Consider the following 24,733-nt stretch of genomic DNA (forward strand, 5'->3'; position numbering starts at 1 on the left):
TGACTCAGTATGCTGTGGGCTTTAAACAAGGTTACATGCTGAGATTTTTCTTTCAGGCCCTTAGAGGCTTCTTGCTTAAACTTTTAATTAAACTTATTGAAAATCCTTTAGAAACGTGTTACTTTCTTACTGCTAATCAGATCAGAAGTCTGTCGGATTATCCATGAGCCATCGCCAGAACCTACGACTCTAAATTGAATGATAAAATCATTTTACAAAACCAATCCTGACTCATTTTTCTCATTTGAATCCCAATTATCTAAATTTGGAATGTTTTTGATTTATAGTTTCAAATGCTATAAACAATTTTTGCTTCAGTAGATTTATTTTAAATTGTTGATGTAAACTGGAATGCTAATGAACTACCAGCTGTGCTGGTATGGTGTTTTCTTGTGGTAACCTTGGCAACTATGAGTGGGTGGGTCTTACGCAGGGTTTATCACTGTACGGTATGTCAGAGGTGTGTGTAAATGCGATGAAAGATTTGTCAGGTTTTTGATCACAAATCAGTTTATCTTGCAGTTATTAATATCACTATATCATAATAGTACAGATTTTGTGTGGTTGCATTTGTAGGCCTAGATCTGATTCAAAAATATTTCAATTTCCACATTAATTGCATTGGTCTGTATTTTTATCTGCTCAGCGGGAGGAAGTTCCTCATTTTCTATGTAAAGTAGGTATGTTTTCCGCCAGTTGTGAAACACATGACAGTACAGAAAGGGCAGATGTGCAGATCTTGGTGATTTAGATTTAATGTTAGGTGCAATAAAAGTTCTTGGGATTTAAAATCCCAAAGTGGTAAGTGTTTTGTACTGGAGAGCATGTGGGACTCTGCTGACGTGAAGCTTGCATTCTTGTGTCGATTAAAACCAGCGTGGGACCACAGAGGAGAAAGAGAGGGGGAACCTGTAGAAACCCTCAGCTTCTGTTCTGAATAACCCTTTAGTCTCCACAAACGCAAGAGTGGGCGACACGTGAGCTGTGAACTCTTCTAGTGAAGCAGATGAGAGAGGGAGATATAAAAGTGGAGAGGGAGGGAGTGAAGGAGGAAGGGAGGGAGAGTGTGTGTGAATGAGGGTGGGGAGAAAGCGTGAGGATGAGAGCTCAGTTCCAGAGTGACTCGCTTTGCCTTTGCCCGCTCAGTTTGAAGACATCAGGAGACTGAGACCAGGAGAGGAACCTTGCAGGCGGGGCTGCGCCGACCACAGTTTTTTTCTGTCTCTCTCCTTCTGCGTGTTCTTTCTATGGGTGAAGCCTCCTACATGAACTGAAGCAGCAGGACCACATGCAACAGGTTGTAGAAGCCAAACTCCCTCCATTTCTTTCGCTTCTCTGTTCAAGAAAAGAGCAGGAAAGCGATGCCGTGACACTCGGGAAGAGTTTTAGAAGACGAATCATCATAGTGTAGGATTCCTTATTTCCGTGGTTTTCGTTCTAGATTTGTTAGGGAAACCTTCAAAGTTATGACTAAAAGAAAGTGGGAGGGGAGGAGAGAAGGCTTCAAAGTCAACTCCACAAGGGAGGAGGCGCAGGGGCCCGGGCGCCCCTCCACCAGAGGGCGCTTCTCAGAGTCATGGAAGAGACTGAGCTCCAGACAAGGATCTACCAAGAGGTCAGGACTGGCCTCACAGCAAGCAGCGGTAAGAAGCAGAACAGCATCTGTTTGTGCTTTGTTCTTCCCAGTTTGTTGAATTTGGAGCAAGGGGGGTGGGTGCAGGGGAGGGACCGCTGATGGAAGGGAGGAAGAGCAGAGAACGAGGGCATGGGATCACACAGAGATGGAGAGAGGGGGTGCAGGAAAGAGTCTGGCTTAAGCAGGTGGGAATCTAAAGGTCCCCTTCTGCCTCGGAGGATGTTAGTGGAAAGTTTCAGCATGTGTAGCACGTTGTGACCACTAAAGGGTTTTTATGATGATGAACGATGGCTTTCATATGCACAGAATAGAAGCATGGCGTGAGACAAGATTGGCTGAGTAAGAGTGAGAAGCTTTTATTGCCTAGATATGTACCACAATCAGGTGTTCTGGGAAATATTATTGTTGTTGTCTGACATAAAGTGCTTTGTTGCACCAGGCCATAGAATACTTTGTGCTTGGTAGGGGGAAATTGCATTTTTGTTCATATCTCTGTAGTCAAAGACTTCAGGCATGTTGCCGTTCCAGCAAGGAAACTCCTCCCCCTGATGTTTTGTCTCATTTTGGCTGATTTAAAGACTATAGCAGTCGATTAGTACAAAAATGAGGGGAAACTCAGTGGGTCAGTTGTTGCTAAGCACATAAGCGTGCCCTGAAGCATGCTCTAAACCATCTGTCACACACCGAAGACAGATTCTTTTGCCACTTTTATGCAACTACAGTCTCAAAGTTTTCTGTTAGGTTTTCTGTTGGACTTTCAGTCCAGAATTACTTATGATACAAAATAGTCCTAACAATAAGGTCAGTGTAAGGTAGTTTTGAACCAGCTGACAAAACTGTCATTTGCCTTTTTAAGCTACTGCTGTGCTGCCACAAAGTTTTGCATTCACTGAGCTTGTACGTCCATTTTTGTGCCTTTGTATTTTGCACTGTTGCAAATTCAGCCAATTTGTCACCAGATTAATGTTATGTAATTGGCCAAATGAGAAATTGGGTGAACGTGATCGTACAAATGTGTATAAGACTAGTAATGTTTTGCATAGTGTAACAATTTTTCAGCGCAAAGTGTGTTTGTGAATTTATGGAGCTTGTTTCGAATTTTGTCTTTGTCAAGAAAACTTAACATTTCTAGCAAATATAAAAATACATACTACTAATCAGTCAGTTGTTGCATAAAACAACTGTTTGAGGAAAAAAAAAGGTAAAAATCCGAAATACTGGCATGACTGGCCAGCAAAAAAAAAAAAAAAAAAGTAAATTTTGTTGAGCCCTGCACTAGACACCAAAACATGTATGCATTTTCACAAACAGAAAATTGCAATAATGGAAATGGAAGTCATTAACTAGCTACTTAGTCTTAAGTGCAGTTGCAATTAGGCTACTGAAATGTAGCAGGGTAGCAAATCTAAGTAGCCTATACACAGTATTTTATGCAAACTGAAAATATTTTCTCTACCATTATATGACTCTGAGGCCGCTTCCACAAACAGCTTTCCATTCAGTAATGTTCTGAATGTAAAAAAAAAATGCAGTTTATACATGGATAAAATGGAAATACACTACATGGGAAATTTACTTAACAAAGAATATCTGAAGTCTTGATGCATGTCTGAAAAAAGCTCTGATTTAAGGACAAGGTGATATTAGAGTATATCAATGCCTTCTGAAGTGAAAACAATCATTTGGCAAGTTTACTCTCATCCACAGTATATTTAAATCCATACTGTAAGTGTTTACTTAAACTCTGTTGTTAAATACTACATTCATATTAACAGTATTGTCTTTATGTGGGTGGATGTGAAGTTATTTGTGGTCATGTTGCTATAGAAACGTCTCTGCTTTGTGTATCATATAGATCATTTGAATTGCACTTATCAACTTTGACACATCTAGACTGCCCAAATCCACTGGTTCACTTTTCATTTGAACAATGTGCATGTTTGTAAACTATGCATCCATTTGCCATTTTAGTATTACTTCTGAAATGTGAGACGTTTAGATGAGTTTAATAGAGAATTTTTTGTCACAAGGCACCTGCTGGACAACCAGGATAAAAAAAAAACCCAAAAGCAAATGAGAACAAATGTGTCACCAAATGGTGTTAGGGAGACATTAAGGCGAGAAACACTGGGAAGTTCTGACAATGTACCAAGCACTTGTGTTGCATTATGAATTGTGAAATTGAACTTGTTAAATGTGTCTTTGTTAAAGGGATAGTTCACCAAAAAAAATGTTAAAGGGATAGTTCATATTTTTGATGAAATCCGAGAGCTTTCTGACCCTCCATAGATAGCAACACAACTTAAATGTTCCCTGGCCCAGAAACGTAGCATGGACATCAGTAAAATAGTCCATGTGACATCAGTGGTTCAACAGTAACGAAATTACAAGAGTAATTTTTGTGCTCAAAAGAAAACAAAAATAATGTTTATTCAACAATTCTTCTCCTCATCGCATGCGCTTGCTTTCCTTTGCATGTAAACAACGTATGCACGTCGCTGCAGCTTATGTTAAACATGTCTAAAAGACGGTAAACTCAGGGGAGAAGAATTGTTGAATTAAGTTGTTATTTTTGATTTCTTTGCACACAAAAAGTATTCTTTGTAAAATTAAAGTTGAACCACTAATGTCACATGGACTATTTTATTGATGTCCTTGCTACGTTTCTGGGCCTGGGAACACTTCAGTTGTGTTGCTGTCTATGGAGGCTCAGAAAGCTCTTGGATTTCATCAAAAATTCTTAATTTGTGTTCCGAAGATGAACGAAGGTCTTGCGGGTTTGGAATGACAGGAGTAATTAATGAAAGCATTTTCATTTTTGGGTGAACTGTCCCTTAAATGTACATGTACTCCCAACAGTCACCTTGAGGAGTTTTTTTTTTTTTTTTTTTTTTTTACAGTTTTATATCCCAACTCAGGATAGTTTGCTTTCATGCTCGGCAGGCCGGACATTAGGCACTAAATGGCAATGCAAACAGTGAGGAGTGAGTGCATGCCAACACTACTGTTCAAACAGGCTAATTGTTCTGTAGTGTGGTTTTGTACCAAAGGAGGCTGATGAGAATGTGTGGATTCAAACCTTGGCAACTGTAGCTTGGAAACAGAGTCATTTTATATATCTTTGTTTCTTTATATGGGTTTATCTCGGAGGGAGGTGTTAAGAGGGATAGTGCTATAGTATGTTATACTATAGAAACTCCCAATCAATATTCTGTACTTTAGTGTTTACGTGCTATTAAATCCTGATGAAGTCTGTGTGGATTTCATGTTTGAAAGTTAAGCGTAAAGTGTGCATGTACCACTTTGTCATATTACATCCCTGTTCATTCACATTCTGAAGCTATTCTACCCTGCAGTCACCAGATATGTGTCCCATTGTGTTTGACTACAAAGACTGGTTTACGACTTTCTTGTTCGTAAACACTCTGAAAATCCATCTTGTGCCCGGTTGGTATTAAGGCAGTCTTAAACAGCATTACACTGGGCAACTGAAATAGGAGGGGATCAGAGTTTGGAATGAGCCGTTGCAACCTCGGGGACCTGATTTTGTGCTGCTACCACAGGGCTTTAAGCCTGGCGGATGTGGCTTACTTTGGTTGTTATAGCAACAGTCGCACATATCGCTTAGTATGTTTACAGTCCACTTCTCACTACAGTTACTGATATGACACTAGAGTTCACATGCTTTTTAAATAAGCCTAAATTATTGAATACTGCTAAACTGTAGTGCTTTCATCACTTCTTGTCACCTCAGAAACGTCTAATCTGTGCTTCTGTTGGGCAGGGTCGCAACCCTAATTAGCTTTAAAGGAATGTCCTGTCCGGGGGCCAATATAAGATAAGCTCAATCAATAACATTTGTGGCATAATGTTGATTACCACAATTTATTTTGACTCGTCCTTACAGTGGAAGTAGTGGGGTTGGTTTTTACAGGATTTAAACGGTTAGTTCGCCCAAAAATGATTTTTGTCATTAATTACTCAACCTTGTGTCGTTCCAAACCCGTAAGACCTTCGTTCATCTTCGGAACACAAATTAAGATATTTTTGATCAAATCTGAGAGCTCTCTGACCCTCCGTAGACAGTAATGCAACTGCAATTTTACGTAGCTTCATAAAATTACAGTTGAACCACTGTCACATTTTTTACCGATGTCCTGGCTATGTTTCTGGGCCTGGGAACAATGCAGTTGCATTGCTGTCTACGGAGGGTCAGAGAGCTCTTAGATTTTATCAAAAATAATTAATGACTGAATTTTCATTTTTTGGGTGAACTAACCCTTTAACAGCAGAAATGCATATTTTATAAAAACGCTTAAATTTACTCTTCTGTTCAAATTTGTGTATAATTTGCACTGTAATGTTGTTTTTATCAAATTTACGATTGTTTTAGGTGTAACATTCTCTTGGGATTTGAATATAACTATACACAGAAAAGGTTAATAAGTGACATTTACATACACGTTGTTTGTCTTGTGAAATTGAGTATTTTACAGTTGACAGATTGGCCCAATTAACTGCATCTCACTGTAACCCAGATTTTTTTGCCCTTACAGAAAAAGAGAGAAAAGTGAATGTTGTTGCTTGAGCTTAACTTGCACACACATAAGGCCTTTTAAAAGCGTATTTCCATCTTCAACACTTAATTTTTCTGCTTTTCCATGACCAATTATGCCACTGCAGAATAACCCAGGTGCCTAGGTCTCAAATCACTGTCCCTCGGCATTAGATGAAATAACAGGCGTGAATTGGAGAGGTCCTCCCTCTGGTAAAGCCGAATGGCCTCTGGAGAAAGCAAGTCTCTGACAGCTGAAAAAGCCTAACAGAACCCAGCACTCCTCTCAGCAGATTAATGAGCTCACACTCCTGCACCCTCTGTGATTTTGTGACTTTTCTCTTTACAGTCTGAAAACAGTAGCTGCTTTAAAAAGCTATTTCATACGGAGTTCTCTCTTTAACTGTGGTTAAAAACTTTTTTAAAAAATGTTGTTTCGTGAATTAAAAAAATTAACGTTTTGTCATAACTTACTCATTCTCATGTTGCTTCAAACCGGTATTTCTTTCTTATACCCAATCCATTTTTCTTGTCAACAGAAACATAATTTTTTAAATGAATAACATCAAATGTGTCACACAAGGAATTCTGGTAATGTCACTGCAAATTATAAGATGACTTGATCTTTTCACTTCCAAAGACTGTACATTTTAACTGTTTTGACTGTACTGTAAAACTACATTTAAAAAAAAAATTCATATTTCGTATTTCATTTTTTTTTTCACCCCCCCCTATTTTTTCCCTCTGTTTTAATGGTTAAATTAAATTTTAAATAATGTCTAATAATTGAAATCCTATAAATTAAAATATTAAACAGCATTTTTTTTTTAAAGATTAAGAAAAATCTAATTAAGGCCCTATAAAATATTAAATTTTTTACCTAATTTTGTTTCCCATTAATTTGAATGATTTCATTAAATGATAATATTCAAAAGCATTTTTAATTAATTGAGTATATATCTATATACACTCACTGGCCACTTTATTAGGTACACCTTGCTAGTACCGGGTTGGACCCCCTTTTGCCTTCAGAACTGCCTTAATTATTTGTGGCATAGATTCAACAAGGTGTTGGAGATTTTGGTCCATATTGACATGATAGCATCACACAGTTGCTGCAGATTTGTCGGCTGCACATCCATGATGTGAATCTCCCGTTTCACCACATCCCAAAGGTGCTCTATTGGATTGAGATCTGGTGACTGTGGAGGCCATTTGAGTAAAGTGAACTCATGGTCATGTTCAAGAAACCAGTCTAAGATGATTTGAGCTTTGTGACATTATCCTGCTGGAAGTAGCCATCAGAAGATGGATACACTGTAATCATAAAGGGATGGACATGGTCAGCAACAATACTCAGGTAGTCTGTGGCGTTTAAATGATGCTTAATTGGTACTAAGGGGCCCAAAGTGTGCCTAGAAAATAACCCCCACACCATTACATCACCACCACCAGCCTGAACCGTTGAGACAAGGCAGGATGGATCCATGCTTTCATGTTCTTTACGCCAAATTCTGACCCTTCCATCTGAATGTTGCAGCAGAAATCGAGACTCATCAGACCAGGCAACGTTTTTCCAATCTTCTATTGTCCCATTTTGGTGAGCCTGTGCGAATTGTAGCCTCTGTTTCCTGTTCTTAGCTGACAGGAGCGGCACCCGGTGTGGTCTGCTGCTGTAGCCCATCTGCTTCAGGGTTCGACGTGTTGTGTGTTCAGAGATGGTATTCTGCATACCTTGATTGTAACGAGTGGTTATTTGAGTTACTGTTGTCTTTCTATCATCTCTAACCAGTCTGCCCATTCTCCTCTGGCCTCTGACATCAACAAGGCATTTTCGTCCACACAACTGCCGCTCACTGGATATTTTCTCTTTTTTGGACCATTCTCTGTAAACCCTAGAGATGGTTGTGCGTGAAAATCCCAGTAGATCAGCAGTTTTTGAAATACTCAGACCAGTCCGTCTGGCACCAACAACCATTCCACGTTCAAAGTCTCTTAAATCCTCTTTCTTCCCCATTCTGATGCTCGGTTTGAACTTCAGCAAGTCGTCTTCACCACATAAATGCCTAAATGCATTGAGTTGCTGCCATGTGATTGGCTGATTAGCAATTTGTATTACCAAGCAAATGTTCCTTTAAATAATCTAAACCGTACATCTCTACCATTCATTCACACAGAGATGCACAGAACATGCAGGATTCATATTTAAATGGTATTTTTGCATCTTAATATTCACAGACACTAGTCCATATCACGTTTTGACTTAACTGTACTTACCTACTCTTGATTTAACCATCCAAAATTTGGGAGTTTCTGTGACATTCCGCATTATACAGTAAATTAAATTATGACTGGATTCTGCGACTCCATCCGCATTTTCCGCATCTCGGAAATCTTAGGTCCCTAGATGTATTATGGCTGTATTATGGCTTTATTATTATTTATCTGTCTGTCTGTCTATCTATAAATTATGTTTAGATATGTAATAAGCTTATTTAGAGTCAGTCTCTACCCTTAAAACAACCCGTTTATCCCATCACACACTGGCACAACAGACTTGTCTTTAAAAAGATGATGGTGCATCGGTAACAGCCAACAAACCAACTAATCAGTGTACTTGTGGCAGATTAATTTTATCTTGGCAGTATTCACCCCCAACTCATGCACATCTACCAGAGCTTGCCCAGACCATTTCATAGCATCACCCTTGTTGAGATGACAGAAAAATGCAAAGCATGGGACTCCTGCCTCAACCAGCCCTCCACATTAGCATTTCCCTTCTCAGAATGGGAGGAGTGCCCCAGGGTTGATGCATCTATTCATTTCAGTGTGGATAGCCCCTTTATAGTGGTCAAAGGGAGTAAGACTGTAATAAACACCATTATATTTATACAGTGCCTATTCCTATTAGCCGCTAATTGCCATGTTGCCTTGGTAACACACTTGGCACAGGGAACTAATGTAAAATTTATGTCAAGCGAGTGTGGCATTTCCTCCTCTGCTCTGTTAGCATAGTTGCACTCAGCTCAGGGATCAGGGGTGCCATACTATGAAAATAGATCCATCCTGTATGCTGTGCCAAGATACAGATAGAAATTTGTTGTTATTAAATGTTGATTTATAGCTCTACCGGTCTACCTCTATCGAATTACCTTAACCACTTATATTTGGGCATATAGCTAAAAGGTTTGGTAACACTTTATTTTAAGGGCCAGTTCTCGCTATTAACCAGTTGCTTATTCACATGCATATTGGCTGTTTATTAGTACTTATAAAGCACATATTAATGCCTTATTCTGCGTGACCATATTTTAGATCCCTTAATCCACCCCAAACCTAATCTTAAAAACTACCTTACTAACTCTTAACAAGCAGCATATTAGGAGTTTGTTCAGGGAGAACTCTTAAGTTAATAGTGAATATGCATTCCCTATTCAAAGGTTACCAAAAGAATGTTTAAAGACTTTAGACTAGAGGTTCTTTATCAGTTAAAGGAGTTTTTTCTTCTTTCTTTTGTTGGGGTTAATTATGACAAAGTAAATCCAGGTCCATGTCCAGTTGTCCCAATTTGTTGTTGAATTTATATGCTTGACTTTATGGTGGATATATTGGATATTAGATATTTCTTTCTCTGTATGTTTTATAATTTGATTATATTTGCCATTGCTTAAAGTTAACCTAAATGAAAATCCTGAACTGAATATGATTTTTTTTTTTCATACTATACATTATAATATGCTGCATAACTATAGCATTGCAGAATTTAAAGGGATTTTAGTTTAGCTTTTTGTTGTTTTATTTAGACAATGTATTTCAGAATTTTATTGGTTATTGGCATTAATAATGAATATTTACTGCATATTAATTTGTAGCATTTTAAAGTGATTTTTAGTTTAGTTTTTTGTTGTTTTTATTTAGACAATGTAGTTCAGAATTTTATTGGTTGTTTGTATTAACATAAATAATTTTTAATTTATCACTAATTGTCATTTTAATGTACATGGATCCCTTGTTTCGAAAGTGAATACTACACTTGTGTATTTACCTACTTATACGAATAGTTTGAGTACAAACTTGTCCCTGATATATGTTTAAGAACTTTGGAGATGTTCTCATTTGTAAAAAATGGTTTTATATATATATATATATATATATATATATATATATATATATATATATATATATATATATATATATATATATATATATATATATATATATATATATATATATATATATTATTTTTTTTTTTTTTTTTTTTTTTTGAAAAAATGCAGAAAGTTTTTTTTTTTTTTTTTTTTTTTTTTTTTTACATTTTAAATTTATTTATTTTTTTATCAGGGTTAGGTTATAGTATTTATAACTAGAGTTTTGATCTACAGTGACTGGCCATTGGCAGAGGTTTGTAACTATGGCAAATAATTGTCAGAAATTAGATATATTTACATATTTGTAGGAAGCCATTTGCAAAGCACTGCAGTTTTCATTATGAAGGTAAAAGGAATGTCACCACATTTAAATAACAATTGTACCAGTCATTTTACATTTCTTAATCAACTCATCTGCTCCAACAGGACAGAAAGTCTTAGTTCAAAGAGGCCAATTAGTGGTCTTCATATCCCGCCACAGCCCTATTAGTCTGACAAAAATTAATGCAGAGGGTGATTGGAGCAAGAATACCTCAGGCCTCACAATGAAATCCTGCAGAATTGAAGAGATTCGTCAACACAGGACTGCATAAAACCGTCTGTGCATCCCCTGTTAAAATGAGCAGCGCTGTTTAGTATAAAGCAAAGCAATAATTAAATCAATTCATATTATGTCAATGCTCTCTTATAGGGCTGTAACATTTACATAAAATATTTACCTCAAAGTTTTGTAGCTCTGAACAAACACAACATTTCTGGTGCTTTAAATGTCATTGAGTTGACACTTAATATGACAATTTTCTCAAAGTGTTAAAGAGATTTAAATGTGCATAGTCATGGCATTTATTAAATGATTTTGCTCTTCTTTCGTTAGCTTTAAGATGAGTGGGAATTGTTCTTGTCCAGACCTGCTAGTGTTTGTCTTCTAGTCATTTCTTCCTGTGGGGGCTCACATCCACACGTCATTTTTAGGATTTTCCTTTCCACAGCCAATTCAGATGAGACTCACAAAACGGTCCTGTCCTTTTTTGCCAACTTTTGTTGTCTTTGACCCCATTGAATAGCTTCTAGGCATTATTAAATTCTGCATTTCTCTGATCACTTTCTCTTTATAAAAAGCTGTTTTGATCTCAAAAAGCATCATCCCCATTTGATAATGGAGCCTTTAATGATGGCACCTTTGACTGGCAACTGCTATAGTCTGAAAACCTGTGAGGGATGCTGATTGGATAAGTTGCCCTCAGACTGAGACTCAAACCTGTTGAGTTATTGAGACTTTAATTAGAGTCTTCTCCATCAGCGAGACAGTCTTTACTAATTGCATCGCAAACCTACAGTTTATTTTTAATTGTAATATATTTTTTTTTTCTTTAGTCTACTTTTGTGAGGTGAAAGGTATTAGTTGAGACTTTAATTGGCTGCTAAAGGCTGAAAATCTCTTTCCTTTGCTCGACAGAATCCCACTTTCAGGTCATGTATGTGTGTCATTATAGTGTCATCAGAGACTTGCTACCCCGTCTGAGTTGAGACAGAAATGAAATGGATTACAGTTACATGGAAAGAACGTTGCTCTTTTTACAGGCACATTCAGCAGATGACAATATGCCAGATAAAGCACTGAGAGGCATAAAGAGTATATTTTTCTTCTTAAGAGTAAAGTAAGTCTTAGAAAGTGTTCTAATGTGTTTTTTTTTTTTTTTTTTTTAATAGTTTTGTATCGACCAGCAGTGTGTCTCTTACTGGTCTCCGGCACCCTTTAATTATGGTAACATGTCAAGCCCGCTGATTAAGTCATACTAACTAGCATAGGGTGAATTTGGACCTCTCTCAAAAATAAAACGAGTTAGTATTGTATATGAGTTGTAAGGGAAACCGGTCAATTTAGCTCAAAGGGAATCATTTATGATTTTATAGGGAATTTGGACAGAATCACTGTTTCACGGCTGATCACAGAGTCGGCCAGCGATTCATTGAACGAGCCGCATAACATCGACTCTGCACTGAACATTAAAATCCAAAATATAGAGAAAACACTTAAATAGCACAGTAACAAGATCGGCAGTTTAAGACTAACTTGTAAGCACAAAACACAAGATACTTCTCTTTTCAATTTAAATAAGACTTTATTGGATAAATCTAAGACATGTAAACTAATCTAACACAATCACACGCGCTCATACATTTATACACGTTGTAGAAAGTGAGGAAAGAATCAGTTTAAGAGCGTGACAATGTGAAATCCCAAGTTTATAGCAATCCCAAGATAAAATATGAAAATAAAATCAGGGAAAATAAATGAAATGAATAAAATTAAAGAAAGAGAAGAAGTGAAGAAACTAAATAAAAACAGGATGGGAAAGAATGAAAAATAAACGGAGTGAACGGAAAAATAATTATATAATAAAAGTAAAGAGAGAGGAAAGAAAATGAGGGAATTTAAATTTAAATTAAATTTAGGAAAGGAAATGAAAGAATATTAAGTGGTAGGCTACAGAAAAGAGAAGCAGCAATGGGGTCACCATGGAGAAAATGTAATTTATTTAAAGTTTATGGACAGTCTAAACTTTTGCAATTGAACTTTGAAGTGGAGTTAAACAGTGTAATCTGTTGCTATAGTGACCCCAGATCCACTGACAATGTGCTGCTTAAAAAAGAATTGGGAAATTCTATGTGAGTGTGTGTGTGTGTGTGTGCATGTCTGTCTGTATTAAATAACTTTACAGGTTTGACTACTTTCAAAATGCTCTCACTTTTCAGAAATGTCCTCACTAATTTAGTGAAACCTTTTGAACACAGACTAGTGAGGCTTTGCACTGGTTTCTGTGAGGTGTTTAGGGGTAGGGGTTCAGGTTAGGTGATCAAAAAATAATATTAGTCTGGTATAAAAACAGTGGACGTTTATGAGATATAGTGAAACAAATGTGTGTGCATCTGTTTTGTAGGTCATATAGATGCGATTAAAACAATATAAACAAAGCATTTTTGCCAGGTACAGCATCATGTATATTGTATATAAAGATTTGTTTGGATCCATTACTGACTTTGCTCTAAGAATGACTCTGGAGATTTGACATCAGACACTCACGTCCAAACACGTCCTAAAGATAAAAGCTTTTTAATCTCAAGTCCCCTTTACAGTCCGCATTATGACAAAGTACCGTAAACATAGTCAGTGTATTAATGATGTGTGACTGGTTTTGCCTGATGTGTTGAGGTTGGTTTTTTGATGGCGGCTCACTGGGCTCTATGGGTTTGATGGCTCCAGATGAGGAAGTGAGCAGGGAGAGATCAGCCGGTGGAGGTCTTCCTGAGAGAGGGAGAAGACCCAGTAGGAGACTCATCCCATCCTCCACAGCCCCACAGAGCTGCTATTATCCTCTTGCCTCCAGGGCCAGGCTCAGCATCACAGGCTTGGAAGAGCACTAGGGACAGTGCGGTATTGTAAAGAGACACACACACACACACACACACACACACACACACGGATATGCACATCTCAAATATTCATACTAAATGCAAATGCACGTCCTCCAGAACAAAATAAGCATGCTAATGCAATGCACGCACTTATAATACCTTACACACCTGCAATTAAATATGCCTTGCTGCATTCAAATGCACATATGCACTAATAATTGCTTTTATTGACAGCAGCGTACACAGTTATAACGGAGCATAAATCTTTGGATAGTAAAAAGCATCTACTATAATCTTAGCAGTATTTTTTACATGCAATTTTAATAAATTCATACTTTTCAGAACCATTTCACAGTGGGCAATACAATGTCATTTGCTGACTGGCAGGTGGGAATTGGTTTCATATTCACACTCGTCTGTTCGTAAATCAGATCTGGCACAGGCGAAGCAGAGGAAAATAGCTTGAATCTGTAATGCTTCTTAACTTATCTATTATTTTTAATACTTAAAACAGTGATTCTGTAGTTCCGCAGATGTTATATGATATTTATTTGTCCTCACAAATCGTTATTGTGATTGGCGTTTTGTAAATGAGCTGGGTTACACAGTCGGAGTTGGTATGGGTGAATGTTTCCTTTGTGAATTCTACTTCACGTCGCTTCATGAATAAGAATAATATAAAGCTGCCCCACGCTTGGAGAAATTTTGATGTAATTCACTGTAAATTGCCGTTCACTGGCTTAAATGTAAATTTCAGTCATTAACATGCAAGCCATTTAGCAGGCACTCTCACCCAGAGTGACTTACTGAACATGCTTAAAGCATCTCAAATTTGCAAACTAAAAAAACCTCTGCATCTGTTTTTGTCAGAACTACATTCTGCTTAATGTCTCTCTTTTTAACACTATTTTCAGTCCAAGCTGTTTTTGTCCTAGTATTCGCACAATTTCATTTGTAAATGGCAGGTCAAAATCTAATTCAGTAATTATTCCCTAGACTGAATGTCTGATTAATGTGATATCTTAATGATACTGGCAAAAAAAGCATGCTTTCCTGAGCATCCAAAGCATATGGTGCTAAACAGTCTGGCCATGTTTGTTTTGTCTCTTTAGAAAGAGGGTCAGGGTAATTAACATATTATTTTTTATATTAACGCCCATTATTAATGCTCAATGTTTTGCCACTGCATTTCTGTCTTCCCTTCTGTTTTTTGTGCCTGATTGAAAACATTTTTGAACAAATTCCTTTTTTTTGTGTTTTTGTAATGCATTTAAGTAGTCTGTTTTACAGACAGCCACTTCGGACACATTACCACCTCTGCAACTGAACTGAGAACAGGAGGGTTCACAAAATACTTGGTCCCTCTTGTGGAAATGTAGGCTATTCTAAATGCAAAGTATTGGATGCTTTAAAATAATGCTTATTTATTCCACATTTCCCTAAAAAAAATGCAATTTCGTGTAATTATGGATAATTATTTTTTGTATGTTATGAATTGTTAATATACTGTAAATTTTGATACTAAATGTACATTTTTGGACTCATTTTTGTTTTGTTGAGCCGTTAAGTAAAGCACAGCATGACCTTGCGTCATGTAGTACAAATGTGGTTAAAATTAAGGAAAAATACAAATTAAACCTGATAGAGTTGCTGCCGTTGTCGGAGAAATTCTTTAAAGCATTGACAGCAATGCATATGTCAGTGCACGCTGAAGATTTAGAGCTGCATAACTTTAGACACACAATTGTAAGTCGCTTTGGATAAAAGCGTCTGCCAAATGACTAAATGTAAATGTAGACCTAGTACAGTCTGTTCTGCAGAAGTTGTTAGAAAATGACTTGCTGCCTCATTGTGATGCCTCTGTTTTGCAGGTGAAGGAGCATTGCCTTGCAACAGGGAGTTTAAATGAAAGCTTGAAGATGTAGTGACTGTTCTGTCTTAAAGTGTCAGGGCAGCTACTTTAATTTAGCACAGGCAGCTACTAGTAACTAGTGAAGCGAGACAAAGATGGTGTTAAGTGACCTTCTTAGGTTGATTGAAGATCAGGAGCCACATTCTGGATCATCTGTAGTTTAATTGTGCATGCAGGAAGGTCAACCCAGGTCAAATTCACTTTTAACAACATGTTGTGCTGAATCCATGGGCTTGCTGGGATGACAATGAGCTCTGACCGTGATGCCCAACTAGTTTATGGTAATTCACTGCCACTGATGTAGCAGAATGAGAAGCAGGGTTGTTAACCATTTGGACTTTAAATGCGAATGCCTTTTAAATTCCAGTTCAGCTTCTGAATTTGAATTTAGGTAGCAAACAGGATGCAGAATTGAAATTCTAGTTTGCCACTTTTTTTTAACTTAATTTCTCTGTGTTGAATTTCATTTTGTATTTCATTCTAATTCAGTAAAGCCCACTTCTTGTCATTACAACTCAACTTCATGTGTGTTGTGGCCAATTCCATTCAAATTCACAGTTTTGAATGAGTCTTTGAAAAGAACGGATTATCTGGAGGCAACTCTCATCAGCCACAGGTTGTTAGGGACAGACAGCAGGTCAGTCCCCATGAAGTGGACACTTCAGAAGCTTGATTGACTTCCAATAGGTTGTTCTGAAAATGACCTGATTAAAAAGTTCATTCAAGTATGTTGTCAAGAGCGTGAGGAAAATGGTTGATCTGTTTTCCACTTTCATTTTTAGCAGTGAGGTCATTAAAGGCCTCTTAAATGTGATCAGGAGGGTGTCTGTAACAAGTCATGTATTAATGATTTCTTTAAGTGCAGATTGAGAGGCTGAATTATTGGAGAAAATTATTCTCAGTTGGAAAAGGAGAGATCAGACTTAAATAGGGGAGTGTGTGGTGTCGAAACTGGTTGTGAGTATATGGTGTGGCTGTTGATGGCTAGTGTCTTTTTCAGTGTAAAAGCAGTGATAGCAGTGAGAAAAGTGGTGTGAGGAGATGAGGTGAATGACATCAACAGTCTGCAGGTGTATGAACTGATGATCATGGTGTGGAGGTTTAAGTGGCTTCAGCCACCTCTATTAAAATCGAAAGACATTTGGAAAAACTGAACTGCTGTTCTGGGGTCATGTGATCTCTTTTGGACTTCATACAGACTCTGATCATGTGGCTTCAGCCATACAGTGGGGGAAAAAATTATTTGATCCTCTGCTGATTTTGTATGTTTGCCCACTGACAAAGAAATTATCAGTCTATAATTTTAATGGTAGGCTTATTTGAACAGTGAGAGACAGAATAACAAAAAAAAAAAAAAATTTAAAAAAGTTATAAATTGATTTGTATTTTAATAAGTCAAATTATTTGACCCCTTCGCAAAACATGACTTAGTACTTGGTGGCAAAACCCTGATTGGCAATCACAGAGGTCAGACGTTTCTTGTAGTTGTCCACCAGGTTTGCACACATCTCAGGAGGGATTTTGTCCCACTCCTCTTTGCAGATCCCTCTCCAAGTGATTAAGGTTTCGGGGCTGACGTTTGGCAACTTGAACCTTCAGCTCCCTCCACAGATTTTCTATGGGATAAAGGTCTGGAGACTGGCTAGACCACTCCAGGACCTTAATGTGCTTCTTCTTGAGTCAATCCTTTGTTGCCTTGGCCGTGTGTTTTGGGTCATTGTCATGCTGGAATACCCATCCATGACCCATTTTCAATGCCCTGACTGGCTAAAATGCCCTGGCCCTGACGGTACATGGCCCCGTCCATCGTCCCTTTGATGCGGTGCAGTTGTCCTGTCCCCTTAGCAGAAAAACACCCCCAAAGCATAATGTTTCCACCTCATGTTTGACGGTGGGGATGGTGTTCTTGGGGTCATAGGCAGCAATCCTCATCCTCCAAACATGGCGAGTTGAGTTGATGCCAAAGAGCTGGATTTTGGTCTCGTCTGATCACAACACTTTCACCCAGTTCTCCTCTGAATCATTGACAAACTTCAGACAGGCCTGTACATGTGCTTTCTTGAGCAAGGAGGACCTTGCGGGCGCTGCAGGATTTCAGTCCTTCATGGCGTAGTGTTACCAATTGTTTTTTTGGTGACTATGGTCCCAGCTTGCCTTGAGATCATTGACAAGATCCTCCAGTGTAGTTCTGGGCTGATTCCTCACCGTTCTCATGATCATTGAAACTCCACGAGGTAAGATCTTTGACGGGAGATTGACAGTTGTTTTATGTTTCTTCCATTTGCGAATAATCGCACCAGCTGTTGTCACCTTCTCACCAAGCTGCTTGGTGATGGTCTTGTAGCCCATTCCAGCCTTGTGTAGGTCTACAATCTTGTCCCTGACATCCTTGGACAGCTCTTTGGTCTTGGCTATGGTGGAGAGTTTGGAATCTGACTGATTGATTGCTTCTGTGGACAGGTTGTCTTTCATACAGGTAACAAACTGAGATTAGGAGCACTCCCTTTAAGAGAGGGCTCCTAATCTCAGCTCCTTACCTGTATAAAAGACACCTGGGAGCCAGAAATCCCCTGATTGATAGGGAATCAAATACGTATTTGACTCATTAAAATGCAAATCAATTTATAACTTTTTTGAAATGCGTTTTTCTGCATTTTGTTGTTATTCTGTCTCTCACTGTTCAAATAAACCTACCATTAAAATTATAGATTGATAATTTCTTTGTCAGTGGGCAAACATACAAAATCAGCAGAGGATCAAATAATGTTTTTCCTCACTGTATATGTTCCTTTTCAACATAAGCATTAGGTGAAGGTTTCTGAAAGTTATTTATTAATCTTGCTGTTCTGATTATTTGATTTATTTTTAGTTCATCAGTATTAGTTGAATAAAATTCTTGTCCTGTTTAGTTTGAATTCTTGTCAGCTCTTTAAAGAGCTCAGTTCATCTGCAAATTGCCTATTTCATCAGGTTAATCTCAACTCCATCCAGTCCAGTTTGTATAATAGTAAAATAAAAGAAAATAGATTTAGCATTTATATTTAGCGATTATGCTTTAAACCGTTTCAATTATAAAATCATCTTGAATGGAAAAAAAGCGATATCCAGATACACTTTTTCATACTTTTTTATGAGTTACATTTTGACCGTATTTTACAGCCAAAGCTCCATTATATGCCACTGTGCATTTACACTAAATGCATGTGAAATGAGTGACTGCATTTGCTATTGAAATAAGCTAATTGTGCTTAGAATATAGGATATATTAGTACTTTGGGTAAATTTGTGCAATGCATTTTACTTTGCTTCAGATGTGATTAGACCATTGGTCTCAAACTCAGTTACTGGAGGGCCACAGCTCTGCACAGTTTAGCTCCAACCTTAATCAAAGACACTTGATCCAGATAATCAAGATCTTCAGGATTACTAGAAACTTCCATGCAGGTGTGATTTGGAGCTGGTTGGAGCTAAACTCTTCAGAGCTGTGGCCCTGCAGGAATTGAGTTTGAGACCATGGCTTAGATTTTTGCAAATAATACATGCTGTTCTGAATCTTTACATTCCTGTTTCCACTTCTATATAGAGTACTTTATAAATCACATTTGCATAATAAGAAGTGCTTATGCTTACGAGAAAAAATATTGATAAGCAACAGCTAGATCAATAGGATTTTTCCTTATTCACCAGCTCAGCTCAGGTGCATGGATTTGTTTTATGTGATGGCCATCTAGTGTTTGAATAGATGCATCACACACAGATTTTTTATTTGTGTTTGTGTGTGATTTGAAGTTATTTAAAATGTAGAAAAATTATGAGTGGGGAGAAATCATAACATGGAGTAAGAATGAGCCTATCAGAGAAAATATGAGGATGTTTAAATGATAGTGGTCATGATATGGCTACAGGAGAAATATAACAAAAATGTATAGATATCAGACATGGAAGAAATAAGGAGAGTCTAATAATCAAAAGACTTTAGTGGCAGTGAACACGGTTGATGTCAGGGTAACTAAATTATTATTGTGAAACGAGCACACAGCCTCTGCAGTCCCCAAAAACAAGCAAGCGACACACATTCCCATAATGTCTTCCATTCCCGGGTTCAAAATGCCAACAAAAACTATTATGGTGCACATTTAACCTATGTCTATAATTCAAAGTGACATTAAGTAGCACAGTGCACGTATCTCCCAAGGTAATATTCTTCCATGATTATTCACGTAAATGGGCTGATGTTACTATAAAGCCAGACAACATCAGTAATCATTTTACAGAGTGCAATGTTACATAAACAGGAAATAGGAGTTCCACAACCGGATGGAAAAGCCTGAAGTTGTATAATACATGAGGAAGAATATCTTCAACCTTTGCTAAGTGGAGCTTTGACAATAGAACACACAAACACCCTATCAGATACCCTCGGTACATGAGGCAGATCACACATAATCACCAGCACTTTTTGAAACTAAAGAAAGCAAATGGCTCATTATCGTGATGACCAAGAAGCGTTTGATTTTCACTGCCCACAACTGCACAGCATCCATCACCATAAACAATCTCTGCTGCTCTAACAAGCATACACTTTTTACATAAGTAGACCTTCTGGTGGGTACGTAAGAGATACAAATACAGTGTAGCTCTATTAGTGATTGTTATAATGTGTTCTAAGTGAGTCTATATAATGAAATATGGTATAGAAAGATAGTGATCATGCAAAATGTGTTGCATATAATGTCTTAAATGAAACAGCAAGGGTGCAAAATCACAAAGCGTTCTGCAGAGATTAAAAGATGACAGTGTGCTAGGAACATTCACTTCTGCAACGGTTTCAAATTGGCTGGGACTGTCATGCTCCCGAACTAATACGGCTTGTAACCAGAGCTCATTAATGAGACCGTTCTCACTCCATCATCCCTTCTGAATAATGATAAGGGTGCTTTGCTATAGTCTTTACAGATTTCAACAAAAATGCATCACCCTGTTGGACTTGAACCTTATTGGTTGTGTAGTAAATCTTCATTGCAACCTGATAAGTGAGCAGTTTTGGTACCACTGGGTGTTTGTTAAAGTCTGTTTTCAGGGGAGATTTTTTTTAAATTATTATTTCAAATGTTTTGAAAATCCTTTTGTTTTGTTGGTTTACTGTGTTTTTGTTTTGGTTAAAATAGTGCAAATGATTTTATTAAAAAAAATGTTCAGAGCAATATTGCAGTGCTTAAAATCACACAATGACAGTCTCAGTGAATAACTAAGGATAGTAGGAATGGCCATTACGCTGATGATGAGTGAAATAGAGAGACAGAATCCTAAAGCATCACATTTTCTGTAAATTTTCAGGATTGGCTTTTGTTACTGCACAACTGGTTAAAAAAAAGATTGGGATGCTTTTGTTGGGTTTTTTCTGCTCATTTTTGTATGTTGGTATGTATATATACACACACATCTCAAGCATTTTCTTCATTTTGACTATAAATAAAAGTAGTACATCTTTAAGCATTTAAAGAATCACTGCTCATAATGGGACTTTGTCCTGAAACTTGCATTTGAATCAATAATTGTGGGTGTGTGTGTCTGACAATATTCAACACCTTACATGTACATGCATGTTCAAATATATTTGCGTGCAAACACATAAACAGATACTGTGGAACATAATTTCCACACAAGGCAGTGACGTGTCAAAAAGTGTAAGTCAAAAAGTAATTAGATGCTGCTGTGAATTGCTTGTTTGTGTGTGTGTGTGTGTGTGTGTGTGTAATGAAGACCTGATCCTGATTGTGGTGTGCAGATGTTGTGTAATGCATGCTGAAGTTAAAATAAATGCTTCTGGTTAAGTGGTTGACTTTTCCCCTAAACTATACTCACTTATCACCAGTCTGAAAAAGGCTGGGAGTTTGGTGTCTGAATTTATAAATAGTTTGTTAGGGCTTGTCTGATCACATCCATGAATGTGTCAATGTTTCCCCCCAGTATTTTCAGTGTTTGCAGGCACAATAATTTAATCCTATTTTTCAGATGGCGTGACTTTCTAAAGAGAGAGAGAGCAATTTTTTGTGTCTAAATTTAAACCCAATATCTTGTTCTGTTATTAGAACAGGGTCGCTCCTGTTGTGCAATCTTTTAAACCTGTGTGTGTTATAAGGAAATATATCTATTAAAGGATATTTCAGACATTCAGGAATATGCTCTTGTCAGGCTCAGGCACTTAAGGCAAGGTAGGTTTATTTATAGCACATTTCATATACAATTCAAATAGTAAAACGAAAGAGATCAAACAATTTTTACAATTATTTAAGATGCCAATTAATAAAGAAATTAAATAGAGTAATGACTTTTTTCATTTTAAATTATTTATTATATCCTGATTTAATACACAATAAACAGGATGGAACCTGACAGAATGAAAATAAAAACAGGAAGGTGCATCTTGAATAATTTGTTACTTCTGTAATATTTTGACTATTCGATTCAAAATGTATTTTTAAATAATATATAATATAATAATTATGAAATTAATCATTTTATTTAATAAATTAACATTAATAAAATCACCCCATTGTTTACTTAATTGTGACATTATGATAAATCTAACTCATTTGATTTTCATCTTTAGTATTTTTTCTAATATATTAAGACACATTTGTTGGGGACATGAAAATATACTGCATAGTAGAATGACCTTCCACGTGGTAATTGCTGTCACATAAATATGGTAAGCATGTGTACAGTGTCTTCATGCTCTCTCTGTTTAAATCCCATTCACTAAACCTCTGTATCTCTGGGAGCTTCTCTCCCGTCAGATCTGATTGGAGGACAATCCTTTCCACATACCTGAACATTAAACCCAATATCCCACTGACACTGGTAAACGGAGGTTGCTATGGATACACACCTTGCCTTGAGTTGCATAATCTTCTCACCACCTCAAGGTACCTTGAGTGACAGGAGAACCCCGCATCCAAGGAGGAAGCAGGAAGAGGAGGAGCTTCACACTCGGTGCGCTACTTAGTATTCCATCCAGGTCTCTGTGACATCTCTCACATCTGCATGTCCAGGTGATGCCTGTGGAGAGTGGGGATTGATTGTTGAGATTCATTATTACGATCTGATCCTCAGGGATGCCGACCTAGTGACTGCAATGCACGATGGCCAACTCTTCTACCGCATTCTCTCCATTCCTACCGTTCCATTTATTTGATTCAGCACTTCTCCCTCAGGGAGATTTTTTTCCCTAACATGTTTTCAGAAACAATGGAGGACCGTATAACAAACGCTGTATTATAAAATCCATCCAATGGAGGGGAGCAGTTCAATTCAGTACACCGAAGAGACTTTTTTTGTTGTTGTTGTTGTTGTGCGCACTCTCTCTCTCTCTCTCTCTACTCCATTATCCTTTTCATTGGTCAATGCGTCATATGTTTGAAAGGATGGAGTGTGCGGGAATGGAGGAGGCTTTAGAGGAAGAGAAAAAAGAGGGAATAGAGGAGAACAGGTCAGAGGAGTACAAAAAGAAGACCTTGATACGGAATCAGTGGAATCTTTCCTCTCAGTTTTTCATTTGTGACCCAAAAGACCTAAAACAAGAGAAAGATATTAAAATGAAAAGAACGCAATCCGTCATTCCTTTCCATCTGCTTTCTAATATTCCTCATCAATTCTAGTGCTTTGCCTTCACAGCAACTCTCAACCTCATTTTACAGCATGATCTCTTGCATCTTTTGTTATTTCCGTTTCTTTGTTAAAGCATGCTATCATTCATGTTGCTTCCTTTCATCCGTCTCTTTCTTTCCTCTGTCCCCTCTCTCTCTCCCTCTCTCTCTCCGGGTTCTTCAAGACAGTCCCACTCTGCTGCTCTACATCACAGCTACTGTTTCCCACTCTCCTCTCTTCCACTCAGCTTCGCTCCTCTTCTCTCTGCTCCACTCCACTCATTCAGACCGCATGCTCCCAGTCATCTCTGGCACTGTTGGGTCTGCGTGGCCAGTGGAAGTGGACCCGGACACCCTGAAGGTGTTTTCCCGATCCAGTGGATCTGTGGGGAGGGGAGGGAGGGCAGGGAGGGGGTGCAGGTGAAGAGCTCTGTGTCGGAGGGAAACTGGTTGCGCGGCTTTGCGGCAGGGGCTGAGGAGGGTCATGCTTCATGAGTTAAGTGGATTTCGGACAGAGAACCCTCACGCATCGCCACTCCAATGTGGGGCCCTTTTCCGGATGGCGGGAACGTCCGGGCGGGAGCGACGAACCAGCTGGATGCTCCTCGGCCACTCAACTGGACCATACGGAAACTGTGCCATGCAGCCTTCCTTCCATCTGTGCGCCTGCTTAAGGTACCCGTGGGATGGGCAGATACAGGGGGAGGAAAGAGACGGTGAGGTCTTTTGAAAAGAAAAATATATTTAGGAAATACTCGTTTTGCCAAAAAGAAAGCTATTTTTAACACAGATTTTCCGTTTAACTGCTACATAAACCTTCATCATGCGAGTACAATGACCTATGGGATTGATTCTCTCTGAAGCATTTTCATCCGCTCGGAAATTCAGTGCTTCTTAAGAGCTTTTTCTTGCAGTGCGCTGAAGCAGCTAACTTCTCTGTTTTATTTGATAATGACAGGTACTCTGCTCATGTGGAAGTGTATTGTCAGAGTCTGAAGTGTTGAGGTATTGTAGCTAAATTAAATATTGCATTGCATGCTGTGCAATAAATGCTGTCAGCCTCTCAAGAGTAATGCTTTATTGCTTACCCACAAATCACTTACAACTTGTACATCCTTTACATTACAAGTATAGCATTTCACATGAATCAGAAACTTATCAGTTGTATGCATGAAAAAGATTATTACCGTTGTTGTGATATTTTTGCACAGAGGTGTTAGCTAATAGGTAGTAATAAAGCTTTACCGCATACTTGGGACCATGATAGTTGCTTTATGAGAAGGAAAGCTACAGAGAGATCTCTGCTGGTAGTATAGTAATGCATCCCAGTTTGTAATGCAGTTTCTTCTTGTAATATAGTCAGTGATGTTCTATTATCAATTTTCTGCTTGTGTTATAGTGATAGTACAGTGTGTA

At 37.9% G+C, this 24,733-nt stretch overlaps 1 protein-coding gene across 3 annotated transcripts in view; it reads left to right on the forward strand.

Moving 5' to 3' along the window:
* Nucleotides 1-1,155: 1,155 nt before the first annotated feature.
* Nucleotides 1,156-24,733, forward strand: part of LOC306869695 (transient receptor potential cation channel subfamily M member 3-like) — a gene marked incomplete at both ends in the record, with an annotated part of 111,627 nt that continues 88,049 nt past the window's right edge. For 2 of the 3 annotated variants that reach the window (XM_079416562.1, XM_079416564.1), the window contains one exon: nucleotides 1,156-1,643. In XM_079416562.1, coding sequence (XP_079272688.1) covers nucleotides 1,467-1,643 — 177 coding nt within the window. Of the gene's footprint in view, nucleotides 1,644-23,857; nucleotides 23,993-24,733 lie in introns of those variants that run through there. The other variant, XM_079416563.1, reaches the window with a different exon arrangement.

This window comes from Barbus barbus (genome assembly GCF_936440315.1).
Source record: "Barbus barbus genome assembly, chromosome: 5".
Classification (NCBI taxonomy): Eukaryota; Metazoa; Chordata; class Actinopteri; order Cypriniformes; family Cyprinidae; genus Barbus; species Barbus barbus.